This window comes from Tribolium madens, unplaced genomic scaffold, assembly GCF_015345945.1.
Source record: "Tribolium madens isolate multiple individuals breed KSU strain unplaced genomic scaffold, Tmad_KSU_1.1 Scaffold_96;HRSCAF=242;Tcas5.2_LG5, whole genome shotgun sequence".
NCBI classification, from domain to species: domain Eukaryota; kingdom Metazoa; phylum Arthropoda; class Insecta; order Coleoptera; family Tenebrionidae; genus Tribolium; species Tribolium madens.
In genome coordinates this window covers 1,050,273-1,066,370 of record NW_025401068.1, presented here as the reverse complement: position 1 = coordinate 1,066,370, position 16,098 = coordinate 1,050,273, and the positions used below count along the sequence as shown (strand labels likewise).

The 16,098-nt window shown below is 29.7% G+C and overlaps 2 protein-coding genes across 3 annotated transcripts in view; one reads left to right on the top strand and one right to left on the bottom strand.

The window, feature by feature from the left end:
• The window catches only part of LOC123012594 (nuclear pore complex protein Nup93-like), a 9,099-nt gene extending 5,872 nt beyond the window's left edge, over positions 1–3,227 (bottom strand). The window contains exons 1-4 of the mRNA XM_044410617.1: positions 3,097–3,227; positions 2,772–2,945; positions 2,534–2,714; positions 2,190–2,480 (exon numbers count right to left, since the gene is read on the bottom strand). Coding sequence (XP_044266552.1) covers positions 2,190–2,480; positions 2,534–2,714; positions 2,772–2,935 — 636 coding nt within the window. The 5' untranslated portion in view covers positions 2,936–2,945; positions 3,097–3,227. The remainder of the gene's footprint in view (positions 1–2,189; positions 2,481–2,533; positions 2,715–2,771; positions 2,946–3,096) is intronic.
• Positions 3,228–3,640: 413 nt separating this feature from the next.
• LOC123013313 (MAGUK p55 subfamily member 2) overlaps positions 3,641–16,098 on the top strand; it is a 35,081-nt gene continuing 22,623 nt past the window's right edge. Inside the window, exon 1 of one of the 2 annotated variants that reach the window (XM_044411759.1) lies at positions 3,641–3,860. In XM_044411759.1, the coding sequence (XP_044267694.1) occupies positions 3,737–3,860 (124 nt within the window). In that variant the 5' untranslated portion in view covers positions 3,641–3,736. Of the gene's footprint in view, positions 3,861–6,132; positions 6,273–16,098 lie in introns of those variants that run through there. The other variant, XM_044411760.1, reaches the window with a different exon arrangement.

Sequence of the window (16,098 nt, the reverse complement as noted above, 5' to 3'; positions counted from 1 at the left end):
ACATAAAAATGTTTCTTCTAGAAAAATGCAAAATATTAATGATAAATCGAGCGAAAAAAAGTTTTGTGAGCTTTAGGAATTAAAGAATAAAGTCAACGGTTTAATTTTGTCGGTAGGTACTTGTAAGGTTAAAAGATAAAAAAGCTCTCATCAATCCAATGTAATAATTAAATCAATGTCAAATCCAAATAATAATAATAATTTATTTTTAAATTAAGTAAATAAGTATGTATACGTAATTAGGTATAAGTTCATAAATAATAATAAAGGGTGTTTGAAAATTGTAAAATATTTCAGGAGGTAATAGCATGAACAAAAACAAACAAAAAAGTCTTAATAAACATGGGTAACAGTTTCAAGATATTGAACATTATTTATTTTTTTAAACATTTATTTACAATCTGTTCAAACTAGTACAAATTTAAAAATTTTTCTCATTCTATATCTCGGAAACCGTTAGTTTGCGAACCCATGTTTATTAAGACTTTTTCGTTTATTTTACTAATACCACCTTAAATATTTTAAAATATTTTTTTAATACCCTTTATTTGCAGTCTTCCATTATTTTTTTTGATATATCAAAATGCTAAATTTCATAACAAACTATTCTAAATCTAATAAAGGATTTTTTTCTATAGCAGATGTTAAACTATTTCTTTATCAACTCTTTTGAATAGATAAAGTGGCACTTTAACCGCAAGGGTAGATAAAGTAACACTTTAACAGCAAGGGTAAATAAAATGATTTAACTTATTTTATTCTTCGACACTGTCAAAATTTACGGTTTTTCTCCCGTGTAAGGAAGTTTTGACAACTGTTTGGCATTTCTCAATAAGAAACGTCAGATTATTTTTAACAGATTTAAAGCAAGTTTAAGCCTTATTGAGTCTAATTCGAAGAATAAAATGTTGTATTCAACTCGTTTGAGTGTAAATCGGACGCTTTATTCCACCTTGTGAATGATAAACCACTCGATACACTCGTGGTTTAATAACCCACTCAGTGAAATAATCCGTCCGATTTACACTAAAACTCGTCGAATAAATAACTATTATTCATTTAAATTTACAAATTTTATTATCCACGAGGTGGAATAAAGCGTCCGATTTACACTCAAAGGAGTTGAATACAACATTTTATTCTTCGAATTAGACTCAACAAGGCTTCAACTTGCTTTAAATCTGTTAAAAATAATCTGACGTTTCGTATTGAGAAATGGCAAAAATTGTCATTTTTTTGAAATGTTATTTTTTTCTCTTAAACTCCCTTAAACTGTTAGTCCTGCTATAGAAAAAAATGTTGTATTATACACGACGATAAAGATTGTTTATCTACTCGTGAAATAAGTTCACTCGTGACTTCGTCAAACAATCGCTTTATCGTCTTGTATAATAAATAACTATTATAAAAAAAAATACGATCAGCAAAGATGATAAAACAAATCAATATTTTTTAATAACAAAAATATGTTTGCCTAACACCTATGATATCTTTGGTAAACTTCTTGCACACTTCACACATGAATTTTGAAGCAAGTATTTATAATATAATCTCCAATATTTTTAAAAGCGTTTTCTGTGGCAAACTTCCTTCGTTTACTCAGTAAAAGCTGTGACATTCTCGTTGGTTTGTTCTGAGAAATCTGAGAGGTCAGGTATTTTTTTTTTCAAAATACTCACAACAATTCATTTCATCGGTATGTAAACAATTGAGTCCTGATTTAGTCATCTCGTAAAAAGAAATTTCAAATCGTATTTAACCTTTAGCTGTACAAACAATTAAAGTAACGAATAAATGCCATTAATTTACTAGATATTTGTTAAACAACATTTTCTCTAAGGGACGTAGGCTCAGTTTATAGAAGCAATCAAACGTCAGATTAACTGATCACGATTGCGCATTAACTTTTAACAAGGGATTAATTTTTAATTCGTGTTTTACAATCCGACCCGTAATGTTCTTGTAATGCAATGGTTTATTACAAAGTTCAAGTTTCAAGTATTAAAAAATCAAACAAACTTGTAAAATCGGGAAATAAATTTCATCGTTGCAATGGCATTTTACGGTAGACAATTTAAATGTTATATAAGCCTTCGCTACAATTGTACTTAAAATTTGTGTAGTTAACCTCTGCAGCTAGTTTCTCAATATAAAAAGTAATAAATTAGAAATAAAAAAATTAAACTTACAGCATCCCTGAGATCATTCGCCACATTGATAAAACTGTTAATAAGATTTGGCTTCTGAAAGCTTCTACCAACTGCTTGATTGTATTCCATAATTTTACAGGCATAAAGTGTCTCTGCCACTCCTAGATTGGGCGTAATAGACATAGGCCTCTCCATAAAAACTGTTGAATACTTCCCGATTTCTATGAAAGCACCGGATGGCCCAACCATCGAATTTAAAATTTTTCGTTTTTCCTGCTTCCATTCTCCAGTTTGATGTTCCCAAGAGCAATCAGAAATTGTTTTCATACACTAAAACAAGTAACTATTACATGTAAACCCCTTAACGTCTACTTATTACTTACTTTATTAAAACCATTTTCAAAAACACTCAAAATACAGTTTTGAATTTCATTTTCCAGAATTCCAACTGCATTAACGTCCTCGACCGGTTCAATAGATTCAAATGTACGTTTTGTACTAATTGATTCCAATTTTTGTATTATTTTTGGTAAATCAACGCCTTTTGATCCTAACAATAAATTTCTAAAATTTATCACATTTACGGTATATTTAACAACACTAACTAAACCATAAACATACGCTTGAATGTCCTTTGCCCCAGTTTGGGCTACTTTTGAATATAAATCGTTAGAAGCTTCCAAGACTTGTCGAATGGATCTATCAACTTTTGGCAGTTCTTTACTTCCTTCAATATCAACAGTTATTTTTTCAGCCTCTTGAAGGAGGTCAGCAAAATCACCCATGTTGGTGGTTCTAAAAATTTTGTGAAAAATAAATACCCAAACGCCTAATTAGACATAAAAATATTTTGTAAAAGTGAGGTTAGAATTACAATATACCCGTCAAGAAAATATAAAGTTAGAGCATTTTTAAAGCAAGATGCAATTCATTGTTCAAAACTTACTTGGATGTGTTAACACACTCAATTTAGTACGTATTCTCATAAACTCTTGAAATCCTTTGAAAGAAATGCCGCTTATAATGGAATTAACGGATGAAAAACGATAAATGTGCAATGACTGCAATGTGCATAGGCAACCCAAAATACACGGTTTCAGTTTCAGAGCTTTTTGTTGAAGTACTGAAATATTATGTGCCTTTATTGGCACAGTTAGGTATTTTTGTTTTGTAGTTTATAACAAATGTGTTTTATTTATAAATTTAATTTCCTTACAAAATATTTTATTTTATAGATTAACTTTGTGATCGTTTTATAATAATAATCCTTGTAACATGAAATAATGTCGATATCGTGCTGAAAAGCACTTTGAAAAGCTGTTCCAGCTTTATCGATAATTCGTCCAGATTGCAAGGTAATGCGTGGGTGAAGCTTCACCTGACGCTTTTTCCAGTTGCGAGTTCGTCCTTTCTATTATTAACGTCGTGCATTGTTGTAACAGAGGTCGCGAAATTGAAATGTTTCGTTAATACAATAGCAAAAGATTCTTAAAATGTGTATTGTTTCTTTATCGATTACTTGTTAAACAAGATTTATAAATAGCAGAATAAGTTATATTGTGCTGTTAATAACTGTATACCTAACTATGGTGCGCACCTGTTATGGTATAAAATGGGGATGTAGACCTTTCATTAAGAATAACCAAGCGGAATTGCAGTGTAAAAGAGTTGTAAAAAGAAGTTGTACATCTACGGATTTTTCAGCACTAGGTAAACATCTAACATATTGTTGTGTATTATAAATTAATACGGTAAAGTTTATTTGATTTTTTAAGCTGTGTAAGTGAATCACCTAATCAAAAATTAACTTGGAACACAGAGTAGGTATGTGCTGCATAGGTCGCATTGTTACTTATGATTAATTGATAAACTGTACTTCATAAAAGAAATTTAAAAAAAAATAAACAAAAAATATTTCTCTAAAAAATACAACAAAATTGCTGATTTACATAATTAAAATAATATTGACTTCCATTCGAGGTCTGTTATTGGAAGTTGCTATTGCTAAGAGTACTGTGTATTTATAAGCTACTTCATATTTAGGAAGTCTCATTTTATTACTCCTTGTTGGTTGATGTAACTTTAATATGCAAACAGTCTTAATCTAAAAATGAAAACATAACTTAACTTAATACATTTCTTTCTTTCTTTCTTTATTTTTTCTCCACAAACAAACAGAAAATATTATGTTCTTTAAACTAAACCAGTATAATTATTTAATTTTAAAATACCAAAAAGTACCTTTTATAAACACAAGGTCTCCCACGTTTAATATATGTTATGTGCCAACGGATTTTTATGATATTCAAAATGTAAACAACTTAAAAAGTGGAGATTCAATTAGTATTAACAAAATTACTTCAAGATAAAATAAATAATTTTAACACATACTTTCTCAATTTAAAATTAAGCGAAACTACTATTATATGGTTAAGCACTAAAAATAGACCTCTACACAAAAAATTAACTACATCACTGGTCTGAATCAGCAGAAATACGTCGATTATGTTGTTAAAATTTTTAAATTTTTGAAAGAAGTTAACTCTAAAACGTCTTTAAGTAACATTTTGTACATACAACCTTGAAAACCTGTGGTAAATTAAGTTAGAACACCTTTAGAAGTTTTAGAACCATTGATGCCAATAGTGGTATGTATGATGTACACTCAGAAAAGTTGAAAATGACGTGTCCATAAACCGACCCTCATTATTTGGGTCCTCCTACCTAACCGCAGTTATAAATCATCTGCGAGAGGAAAGTAATAAAAATGCTTTTGCATTTAGCCTCAACATTTCTTTTTAGTAAATCTTGTCATGGGATTTTATTTCATTAATAATAATTATTATAATTAAGGGTGTGTAAAATATGTCATACGGTGTGTTATACTAAAACGAGCAAATTTGTAACTTTAAAACGTCATTATTCTGTCTCAGTGGAAAGAAAAGTAAATTTTCTCTTACTTTTGGGATTTTTTTCTGCTTTTTAAATTTTATCACAATGGCGGTTTTATTTTTTCGACAAAAATGTAACTTTGATAATTAATTAATTATTGTAACCGGTATTAGCGGCAAAACACTTTTAATTGGGATTCACTACTTCTACGAATCGTAAATTAGTTTTGAAATTCCTACTTCCCGTTCATTTATAAAAGTTGATAATGAATTAGAACTGTGGAAGGGTAAATTGTTGATATAATTTCGTTAGAATCCGTTTACAAATAACAGAGATACCTATTAGACCCAAAAGTTTTAGATAGGACACCCTGTAGAAATATTTATTTAATGTATACAGGGTGTGTCAGAACTCGCGTCCCAGAGAAAAATTTTATGTAAGATAAGTTACCAGGAACATGAAAAAAAAATCTAAATTTTGACATTTGACATTTTATATGTCTATTTAATGATACTGATGATCTTGTATAGGTATGTCTTTCTTTATAATTATCTAGTAAAGGTACAAAAATTTTGCCAATAAAAGCTCCAAATAACATTAAACAAAGTTACAATTTAGTATATAGGTTCCTTGTTTCCTTTTCCTCTCTTATAATTCTTATAACTTTATAGATAGCATTTGAACATTTTTGCCATGTTCCTGGTATTTTACCTTACAATGGCATTTTTCTCTGGGGCGTGAGTTCTGGCGCACCTGTATTACTTTGCTTTTAAAAACAACTGCTTAAAAATTTTTGCGATCTCAATGTTAATGGAAAGTGAACATAACCACATATCACATCAGTTATTAAGTTTTAATTTCGTCCCAAGCCCGGACCTGAAAACGTGTTAGGATGTTGTAGCTATAGCAACGCCGACTAGAACGCTGCTGAAAGATCAGTAAGCGCAGACATTTCAGCATCTACCGCGATCCTGAAAAGAACAGCCACGAGCTTTTTCGGTTATCGCGCTTATCGTAATAAATAATTTTTTTGTTACACAACGATAACAATGATTTTATTTCTTAGTGATAAAATAAACTTACAATTAAACAATTTAAAGCAACCTTGTTGACAGTAGTAGTGCATGATGGTTAGATTTAATAAAAAGGATCTGCCAGAAAAAGAAAAATTATTGAAAGGAATGGCAGATTTTGATGAGGACACGACGATTATTAAACCGATTACTAAGGGTGAGTGATCCGAATTTAAGTACATACATTTATATGAGAAACACAAATTACTAATGTGTTGAAGAGTTTTCATTCACTGCCATTTATTATTGCACAATTTAAAATTTTTAATAATTTTAATTATTTATTAAAATATTATTTACATGCCATTACAGTAAGTTTTGATGCAAAATTTTATAATTGGTGCAAGAGCCGGGAAAGTCCACTTTTTGAAATTGTTGGTAAAATGAAAAAAAACTTTTTATATGAAAACAATAAGTTTACAAAAGTGAAATATTCGACCAATTTTATGTAATATACGGTGAATAAAAAGTATGGAACCACACGTTTTTTGCTTAAGCTATTTATTTTTTGAAAAAACTAATTGATGAGTGATAAAGTACTATAAAAATGTGATGATTTAAGAAGAATAAAATTTTTCGAAATTTCCTTTTGTTATGAGTTCTACAAAAAAAAAATATTTTTTTAAATGACAACCCACTATAAAATCATTTTTCTCGTAAAAGCTATATTCTAAGCATTACAACTACATATTTGCTTTATATTTAATTTTTTCAAATAAAAATTTTCACATAAATTGCAATCGCATAACTCAAAAACAAAACAAAATTTCGTTCTGAAAATACGATCACTTTTTTAATATTACTTTAATTTATATTAATTATTATTTTTTGGAGGCAAATGATTAAAAATAAAACCGGTTGGTTCCATACTTTATATTCACCCTGTATATGTAGATCACTTTGTATTACAGTCAATGATATATTTTCAAAATTATTTGAAATTTTTTTGTGAAAAATAGACTTGCCCGGTTCTTGCATCAAGGTCTTCAATTATTATGGTTAAGTCTGAATTTAGATTTACCGGTTTAGTAATATACGAGTACATCGCTACAAATAACCTGCCAACCACTTTGAAGTTTTAAATGGTTAATAAAGTTTGACGTAACTAGGTATAATATCTAAAAGCATGTTTAAATATTGTCAAACGTCATACATATGAACGTCATTGACGTTTTACTTATTGATTTGAAAGTTTTTTTTTTAACATTACGCATGCATGCTTTAATCTCCTTTACTAATTAAACATGAATTAATATTAAATTTATATTTTTGAAAAGCTAAATCTCTTTAAGGAAAAGTAGTAAGTACAAAATTTTTTTTTCAACTAATTCAGTACAGTTACTGTTACGGAATTAAAATTTCGGGCAGTATTTTTCTGTCACTTCAAAAAGTTCACTGTAAACCTTTTACTGTCATCATGACATTCATGACTGACATTTGACAATTAAACTTTTCTGTCAGTGACGCTATTTTTTAAGTCAAAATGACATAAACATTACAAGAGTAAAAAATGAGGTTATTAATGTAAAGGTTATTTTAGAGTTTACATTGTGAAAATGACAATATTGCCCGAAATTTTAATTCCGCAACTGTACAACATATTTATAGTTTTAAAAACCAACCCAACGATGGTTTTCTTTTAAATTACGACGTTGATGCCTATCACAAAACAAAAATTTATATTACTATTGGAGACAATGGGCCGTTTGAATAAAGTTGATGTATTTACTTAAAGCATGTGTATAAAGTAAAAGCAAATAATTGAAGTAAAAAGTAAAAGCATTTGATAAGTATGAATAAGCTCTTGCTTTTACTTCGAAGTAAATGTTTTAATTTTCGAAGAATATGCTCTAAAAATAAATCAACCTAGTAGGCTCTAGTAAGATAGGATTTTTTGGTGTGCGAAAAGGAGTTATAAGCCAAGGTACTAAGCCATATCCACTATCTCCTAACAAAATGGCGTTATAGTTTTTTCTACTAAAAAGTTCTCGAATTTGTGAATTTCTCCATATTCGGGAATTATAAACTAAACCTGGCCATAAAGCATCAATACTAGTAAACATTTCCTTGGCATCACGTGTTGAGTGCACATTTAAACTATAAACTATAATAAAGTTTTTCCTATTTATGTGTTCATTCGCATCTAAAGAAGGTCTCAAAATTCGGACGTGTGTACAATGTAGCTCCAATTGCAGTTGAGAAGTGATGTTTGGTATGCCATTGTTGTTAAATCTCATTAATAGAAATATTTCTCAAAAGAAAATGAATCAATTCTCTCATCAGCTTTTTCTAAAATCCTATTCATCACTTCAGATATAGTTTTAGAAACTGTGCTTTGATGAACTGCCAGTTCTTCTCCAATTCCTGTTTGGAATCCAGGATCTGCCAAGTACCGGACGAATATTCTCATTTTTTGTTCGTATGACAGGACACCTCTTCGCGTTTCGTTGTTCTCAGACAAAAAATACCTATCCAAAGCATGAAGATTTTCTCGTTCAAACCGATATAAGGTTTTGATATCTTTCCCCAAGGGTTCGCGGCGTTATTTGTACGTTTTTCTTACCCTTAGTTGCACAACATCCACTATCGTTACGACTTTGATGTGTTACTTCTAAAGTAAAAAAAAGTGATGCTCGTACTAATTAGGATCAACAATTTTGAAATAAATCCTCAATGAAAAAAGCATTTACTTTGTTTTATTCATTTTGTTTTGACTAGTTTTGAGTAAAACCTCGACGCTGAAGCAAATACTCGCCCAAGATGCTTTTACTTTTAGTAAAAGCTTATACTTACTTACATTTTTATTCATACATTTTAGAGCATTTACTTGCAAAATTTGAAGTAAAAGCATTTACTCAATTTTATTCATACGGCCTATTAAAATACCTTGGTCATTAAGATTTTTTTTAATTGCATTTAATACCTATTTACAGGACAGTGGCGTAACTAGAAAATTTGGGCCCCCCCGCGAAAGACGACTGTGGTGCCCCTCTCTTCTCCGGTTCGGGAGTTAAATAGAGTAAAAGAGCAGTTATGTCTCTAGTAGTCTCTAGTATTAAAAATTGTGCAAATACGAATACGAATATACAAATTTTTCACAAGTGATGCCAAACGACGAACTTCTTCTTCTCTTATTCTTTTCGTATTCTTTAAGCACTACCATTAAGTGCTTTTGCTTTTTTCATATTTTTTTAGATTAATTTTGACGTCATAAAAATACATGTTTACTCTTGTCATGTTTATGTCATTTTGACTAATTTTCAAAAACAGTGATTTGTGGCATAATAACGGGTAGGCGATCAAAATGATGATTTTTTTTTTCGGCAATCTGTCTCTGAGACATTCCTTTTTCAGTGAATCTTATCACCCTTATACTTTATTGAAAAGAGTAACTCTATTTTTGGTTTTGCGAAAAATTCAAACTGACTGCGTCACCGACAGAAAAGTTTATAATAGTCAATGAACATTTTACAGTGACAGAAAAATACTGCCCGAAATTTTAATTCCGCAACTGTATAAAAGATAAGACTTACTGACTTACTTAAAATCTTAAACAAGTAGTTTTCACAGATTACATCACGATCAGAAGTGCTTGTTCGAACTTAAAATTGACGCGGGAAATAGCATTATTAACAGCTGATAATATGGTGCGAACTGAAATACAACACAAAACAATTTCTTTCCAGTTCCTCGAAATGTTTTGTCTTTCTTTGCGTTCGGCCTCGGCGTATCGCGCCTGGCTCTACACTGAAAACGCTCGAAGAAGAGAAAATTCTGCAGTTTTTTATTTTTTATTTTATTGGCCTATAATAATTCATGTACTCGCTCTAAATTTTTTTAAACTATTACTATTATTAATATTATTTTTAATTTGGAAAGGGCCTTTTATCCCAAGGGCCCCCCCGCGGCCGCGGGCTTTGGCGGGTGGGTAGTTACGCCACTGTTACAGGATATTAGTCGATTTTTAATGTTCCGTCTATTTTAAGTTGTTAGCAAGAACAGACCAATCGTAACCTGAGCAATTTTTGTCACTGAACAATTTTTTCCCGTGATTTCATGTAACAAGTTCAGCTTCTATAAATTATAAAGCATATTTGACATTGCTCTATTATTAAATAGAATTTTATTAAAAAACATAAAAACGAATAAATTTGACCTATGTCTTTAAGTTTAAGTTGGCGATATCAAATTGTGTCAGTAAAAGTGTGACGTATGAATTTAACAGTTTATCTCACCAACTTAAATTTAAAGTCATAGGACACTTTGATTGGAAATATATTTGAAAGCATGGTACATTTACTTTTGAAGTTTGTTCGAATTGCGATTAAAGTTTTTATTTATTGGTTTAGAGGATTATCGATTATTGATTTTCGTGGAGCGATCGTTTAAATCTAGTAAATATTTGGCTTTGTTGTTTTATAAATGGTCGACTAAAATCACAGAACAAAACCATCTTCTCTCTTAAAATATTTTAAGACCTTGATACAAAAATAAATAAATAAATCTTGATAGTACTCTAAAGTTTTTGTGTTTTTGCAGCTGAAAGTATTTATTGAACGATATAATTAACTCCGATTATTTACTCTTTATACAATTAAATCAATTCCGCAACTACTTTGTTATTATACAACGTTATTTGAGGTTAACTCGTGACAACCAATCCCAAAAGTCTGTGAAAACCAACGCACTGTCGGGGCAGGTTGCCAAAAAAAAATTCTTATATAATTTTTTTTTTCTGAACAATCATTTATTCGTATGATCTTAAAACTATAGGAACACATAGCCAAAAATACATACTGTGTCAATTTTAAAACTTGCAATCGGCAATTTCTCTCAACTGAAAAAGTTATTAATAATCACTCAAAACCGTTTTGGTGTTTCCTAGGGGGAATTAAAATGACATGATAAGTGACACACCTCCATCCACCCTTGAATATAGTAAAAAAAAATGAAAATTTAACGTCTTCGTTTTTGAATAATTGGAAAAATAACTTTACCAAATAGGCTGTTGTATGACATTTTTGAAAAGCGCTTATTATGGGCTTTCCAACGATGTATCGCAAGTAGGGTCGTGTCATTTAAAATTTTCAACTTAAGGTGGCTGTGGCTTGAAGGGTGGGTGGAGGAGCGTCACTTACCATGCCATTTTGATTCCCCCTAAAAACTACCGAAACGGTTTTGAGTGATTCTCAATAACTTTTTTAGTTCTAGAGATATTGGCGATTGCAAGTTTTAAAATGACACCCTGTATAAAAAAAATATTCTAATGATAGAAGCAAAAATTGTGACAACCTGCCTCTTTCTCCTTTACTTATTCTAATTTCATTATTAGTGTGTTTTATAAAAAAAAAAAAATTTTGTTTGTTTGATAAGTAGGTAATAAAGTAATGTTTTACGTCGATTAGAAATCTTGCCCCAACTTTAAAAATGTAAATTTCATTTATGATAAAACAAGATAAAATAAATGAGAATCCGATCCTAGGCAATGTATCAAACCTCTAGTGTCAACAGCGGTCGTGAGCAGAGTTTATGACAAATACTATACATTTTGAATAAAAACACAAGCTTGATGGAGTTTTTTTTTGTGAAAGAAAATTAACGCTTCCACTATGATAGAAAATAAGTGCTTCAAATTCAATTCTAAGCAAAAATAAACCACACATTTTCTCAAAAATTAGTAATTTTGAAGCATTGTATGTATAAAAAAAAACCCTTGGCGTTAAATTTTGATTAATTAAGGAAAAATAAAATCGAAGAATACAAGTAAATATTATAAAAAACGCCCCGAGCTATAATTTTGTGACTTTTAATAATAACGTTACAATACTTCTTTGATTAAAATTGAAAAGTTTTTTGTTATCACTCGTTTGCTTGACTTAGATAAAATGAATAAAATTGTTCTATTCTTTCCACAGCTTACTTTATTTAATTTAAATTTTAGATTACCTAAAATCAAAAGATGGTGGTAAACAATAGCAAATGAGCTTGTTGAAAGACAATAATTTAATGAGGAATTCAAAAATAATAAAATATACAGGTTGTTACATTTCAAAGACTGAAATTGACGTCACTTTCGGTGAAACAGGATGCAGCATTGATTGAGCATCTATGCCGAATAATAGATAACAACAAATTGTTCAACTTTGTCCTAAGAAGTATTGTCATATCCTTGAAAGTAAAGGAGTTATGACTTGGGGCGTTTTTTGTAATCCAACGTGTATAATTAAGAATTGAACAAAATCTTCTTCTTTGAAAAAATTACCCTACGATTTTTGTCATAATTTTAGATTAAACTGAAAAGGGTAGTTTTGGGAGTGAGGATAGAACTTTGAATCAAGTTTTAATGGTATAAATATATCTTGTATTTATATGTCAATATACAAAATAGTAACTGTAAAAGCCAATATACGAATGCTATTTATACACTCATCATCCATGATAGTTTCCCTGGTGCTTGGAGCCGGGTTGTCGTGTCCCTTTAGATCACGAGATACACTGAATTTATTTAAATAAAAATGGATATTTCGAATATGTAAGTCACCATTGTACGTCTATTGTATTTATCCATCAGTTACGTATATTATTTTAAACCTTTAATTGCATTTATAGAGTTAATCCAAATATTTATTTTAAAGAAATCTATTTCAAATTATTGCAGCCATTGAACACGAGGATTTTATAAATCAGTGTTAATGGATACAATAGTTATTTATGTTATGTTTGACAATGAATAAAATAATGCACTCGAATTTTTATTTGTTTATTTCATTTTATATCAGTCCATGAATTTCAGTCTGATATCATTTACATCAAGCTCATTCTTTTTATATAAAATATTGAATTCTTTCCAAAAATTAAAGTTAATCCAAAAATATATCATTTCCATTTGTAAATATTATAGAAAACACTCATCGCAGATTACTATTTGTTGAATGTTTTATTATTTCAATACAACTGATGACGTCGGTCTTCATTCGTTGAATCACTTATTACGCAAATTCGCGGGGAAGAATTGTTGAACGAATTTCCATGGATTAAGAAAAATCCACACTAATTTTAACATTTTGTAAATTAAGCTAGATTTCAGTGACCTATTTTCATTTTCTTCGGCTTTTGGTAGAAAATGCCACATTGTAGGTTTCTGTGGTGGTGCTAGAGAATTTCTAAGATCAATAGAGCAACATTGAAACTTCACGTGCGCTGAATAATGAACTTTTGACATTAAATCTTTTTATTGATTCCTTGGTCAACTGTAGCTTCCAGCCCCCTCTAATGGACGTTTGGTACATTTAACTTTTTATTTTTACGTGGTTTTAGGCATACATTTATCAGTTTAATGTAAAATTAAAAATTTCGATCAACAAAGGGTCAAAAGCTGCGACAAAACAACAAATCTTATAATAATCTTTACAATTTAGAATACATACAGGGCTTTCATTTCAAAAGGATCCAGTCTCAATAAGTTTTGACATTGAGTAAATGTATTTTTAAGCAAAAACAGGTCGATTAGGATCCCGAGGGGGAAGCTGAAAACGAACATTAGTTACATTTTAAGTTTCATCCCCTAGTTGCTAGCCACCCCTACTTTAAAATTTGAAATGGCACCCTTTACTTTTTAGAACGTTTTCGGAATGAGAAAAAATCGGCGTCTCTACATGTCAAAGAAATTTTTTTTTGTCGATTTGTTTTTTAGTTAGGGGTGGTTTAATTTTTGAAATTGCTAGTCCTAGTAGCTTTTAATTGAACTCAATTTAATTTAAATAAAAAATATGTCGATTTGGATTGTGATGGGAGAATTCAAAACCAACATTAAATACGTTTTAGGTTTCATCCCCTAGTTAGTAATCACTCTTACTTTAAAATTTTAAAGAGCCCCTCCACCTTTTTGAAACATTTTTGGAAGGGGTGGAAAAAAGCTTATCTAATCGTAAATGAAAAAAAATATGTTGTCGATTCGTTTTTGAGTTAGGGGTAGTTTTATTTTAGAAATTTTCATCAGTCCTACTACACTTTAACTTTGATTTTGATTATGTGTCATCTACTACATTTTATTAAGAAGGCGGTGGTGTCAACAATTCAGCGAAAATTTACCATTTGACAGTTCAGTTAAATAAAAAATTACTTTTATTTAAATTAAATTGAGTTGAATCAAAGGCTTCTAAGACTAAACATTTCAAAAATTAAACCACCCTTAACTAAAAAACGAATCGACAAAAAAAATTTTTCTTTGACAGATACGCTCATTTATTCCCTTGCTGAAAATGTTTCATAAAGTAGGGGGTGTCATTTAAAATTGTAAAGTAGGGGTAGCTAGCGACTAGAGGATGAAACCTAAAACGTATTTAATGTTGGTTTTAAACTCTCCCATCGCAACCCAAATCGACATATTTTTTATTTAAATAAAATTAAGTTCAATCAAAGGCTACTAGGACTAAAAATTTCAAAAATTAAACCACCCCTAACTAAAAAACAAATCGACAAAAAAAATTTCTTTGACATTTAGAGACGCTGATTTTTTTCTCTTTCCGAAAATGTTCTAAAATGTAGGGGGTGCCATTTAAAATTTTAAAGTAGGGGTGGCTAGCGACTAGGGGATGAAACTTAAAATGTAACTAATGTTGGTTTTCAACTTCCCCCTCGAGATCCTGTTTTTGCTTGAAAATCCATTTACTCAATGTCAAAAGTTATTGAGACTGGATCCTTTTGAAATGAAAGCCCTGTATATTTAAATTATAGGGTAAGGAAAGTAAAAAAGCCTATTAGAGGTTTTGTATAAAAAAATAGTAGATATGTAGAAGATTTTATTAAAAAATAATTACAATTTTATATTGTTTCAATGTAGGTATGTACTCCATTATATTAATTATATTAATTTTGAAGTTTTAACTTTCTAAGAATTCATGTAAATATGAGATACAAAGCGATGAGATACATGGTGTCCCAGCGAGTTGAAAAACTCCATTAGTGACCCTTAAATGGTAAAATTAAAAAATATATATAGGACATTGATGGATACTAATCTAGTTCATCGCCTAAAATTAGTTTCACCTATACAGCGTGTCTCAAAAATAAGTTACAATACAAACCTGTGTTTTTTTAAATGAAACACCATATGTTTCTTAGCGTTTTTGGATGTAGATTTTTATGACAATGTTTTTAAAAATGAGACGGATATTGACGAAAACATGAACTTTTTAAAAATTTATTACACGAAAATTAAGACATCTAGAAATATTTGTTTACTACCGCAAAGAAGAAGGTATAAGCTATAAGGTTGTAACATTTTTTTAGTGTGTTGCATTTGGAAAGATAAAAGAATGAAGGCGTTTGTTAAATGTTCGTTAACTTAAAAAAATTAAATTATTTATTGTTTTTGTATTTAAAAAATTATTAAATTGTCTTTCTAAAATTATTTACTTTTAGGTGTTTATAATCAATAACTAAAAAGATATTTAACGTTAAACATTAAAAAAAAATAATTACTATTGTTTAAGTAGCCAAAAAAGTGCACAGTTGCACAAGAGATGGAAGAAATATAACTTAATAATCACATTTATGTTAAACTGGATTTTGAATTCATGATTCTTTATTTTTACAATAAAATGATTCGAATTTCAGTATTTATGTCGACTTTTACAATCTCCGTATAAATCAACGGATAAGTTATCCGAGATGGCATTACTATGGTTGTCATAGTATCAACAATGATCATATATACAGTGCGATCAAAAAGTCTTTCTATCAAGTAGGCATCTTAGTTAAGGACGTATTTTGCATGGCAATTCGTATGTTATCTAGATATCAAAAAATTATTTTATAAAAATTAAATCATTGAGCTAATTAAATTGAATTATTTTATGAAACGTCTCAAAACATCTTAAAACGAGATTTCGTTGGTGTTTATTCATAAAAAACGCTTACCACGGTTTCCTGTCATAATGTACATAAAAATTATTTTGACATCATTTGTCATTGTGACATTT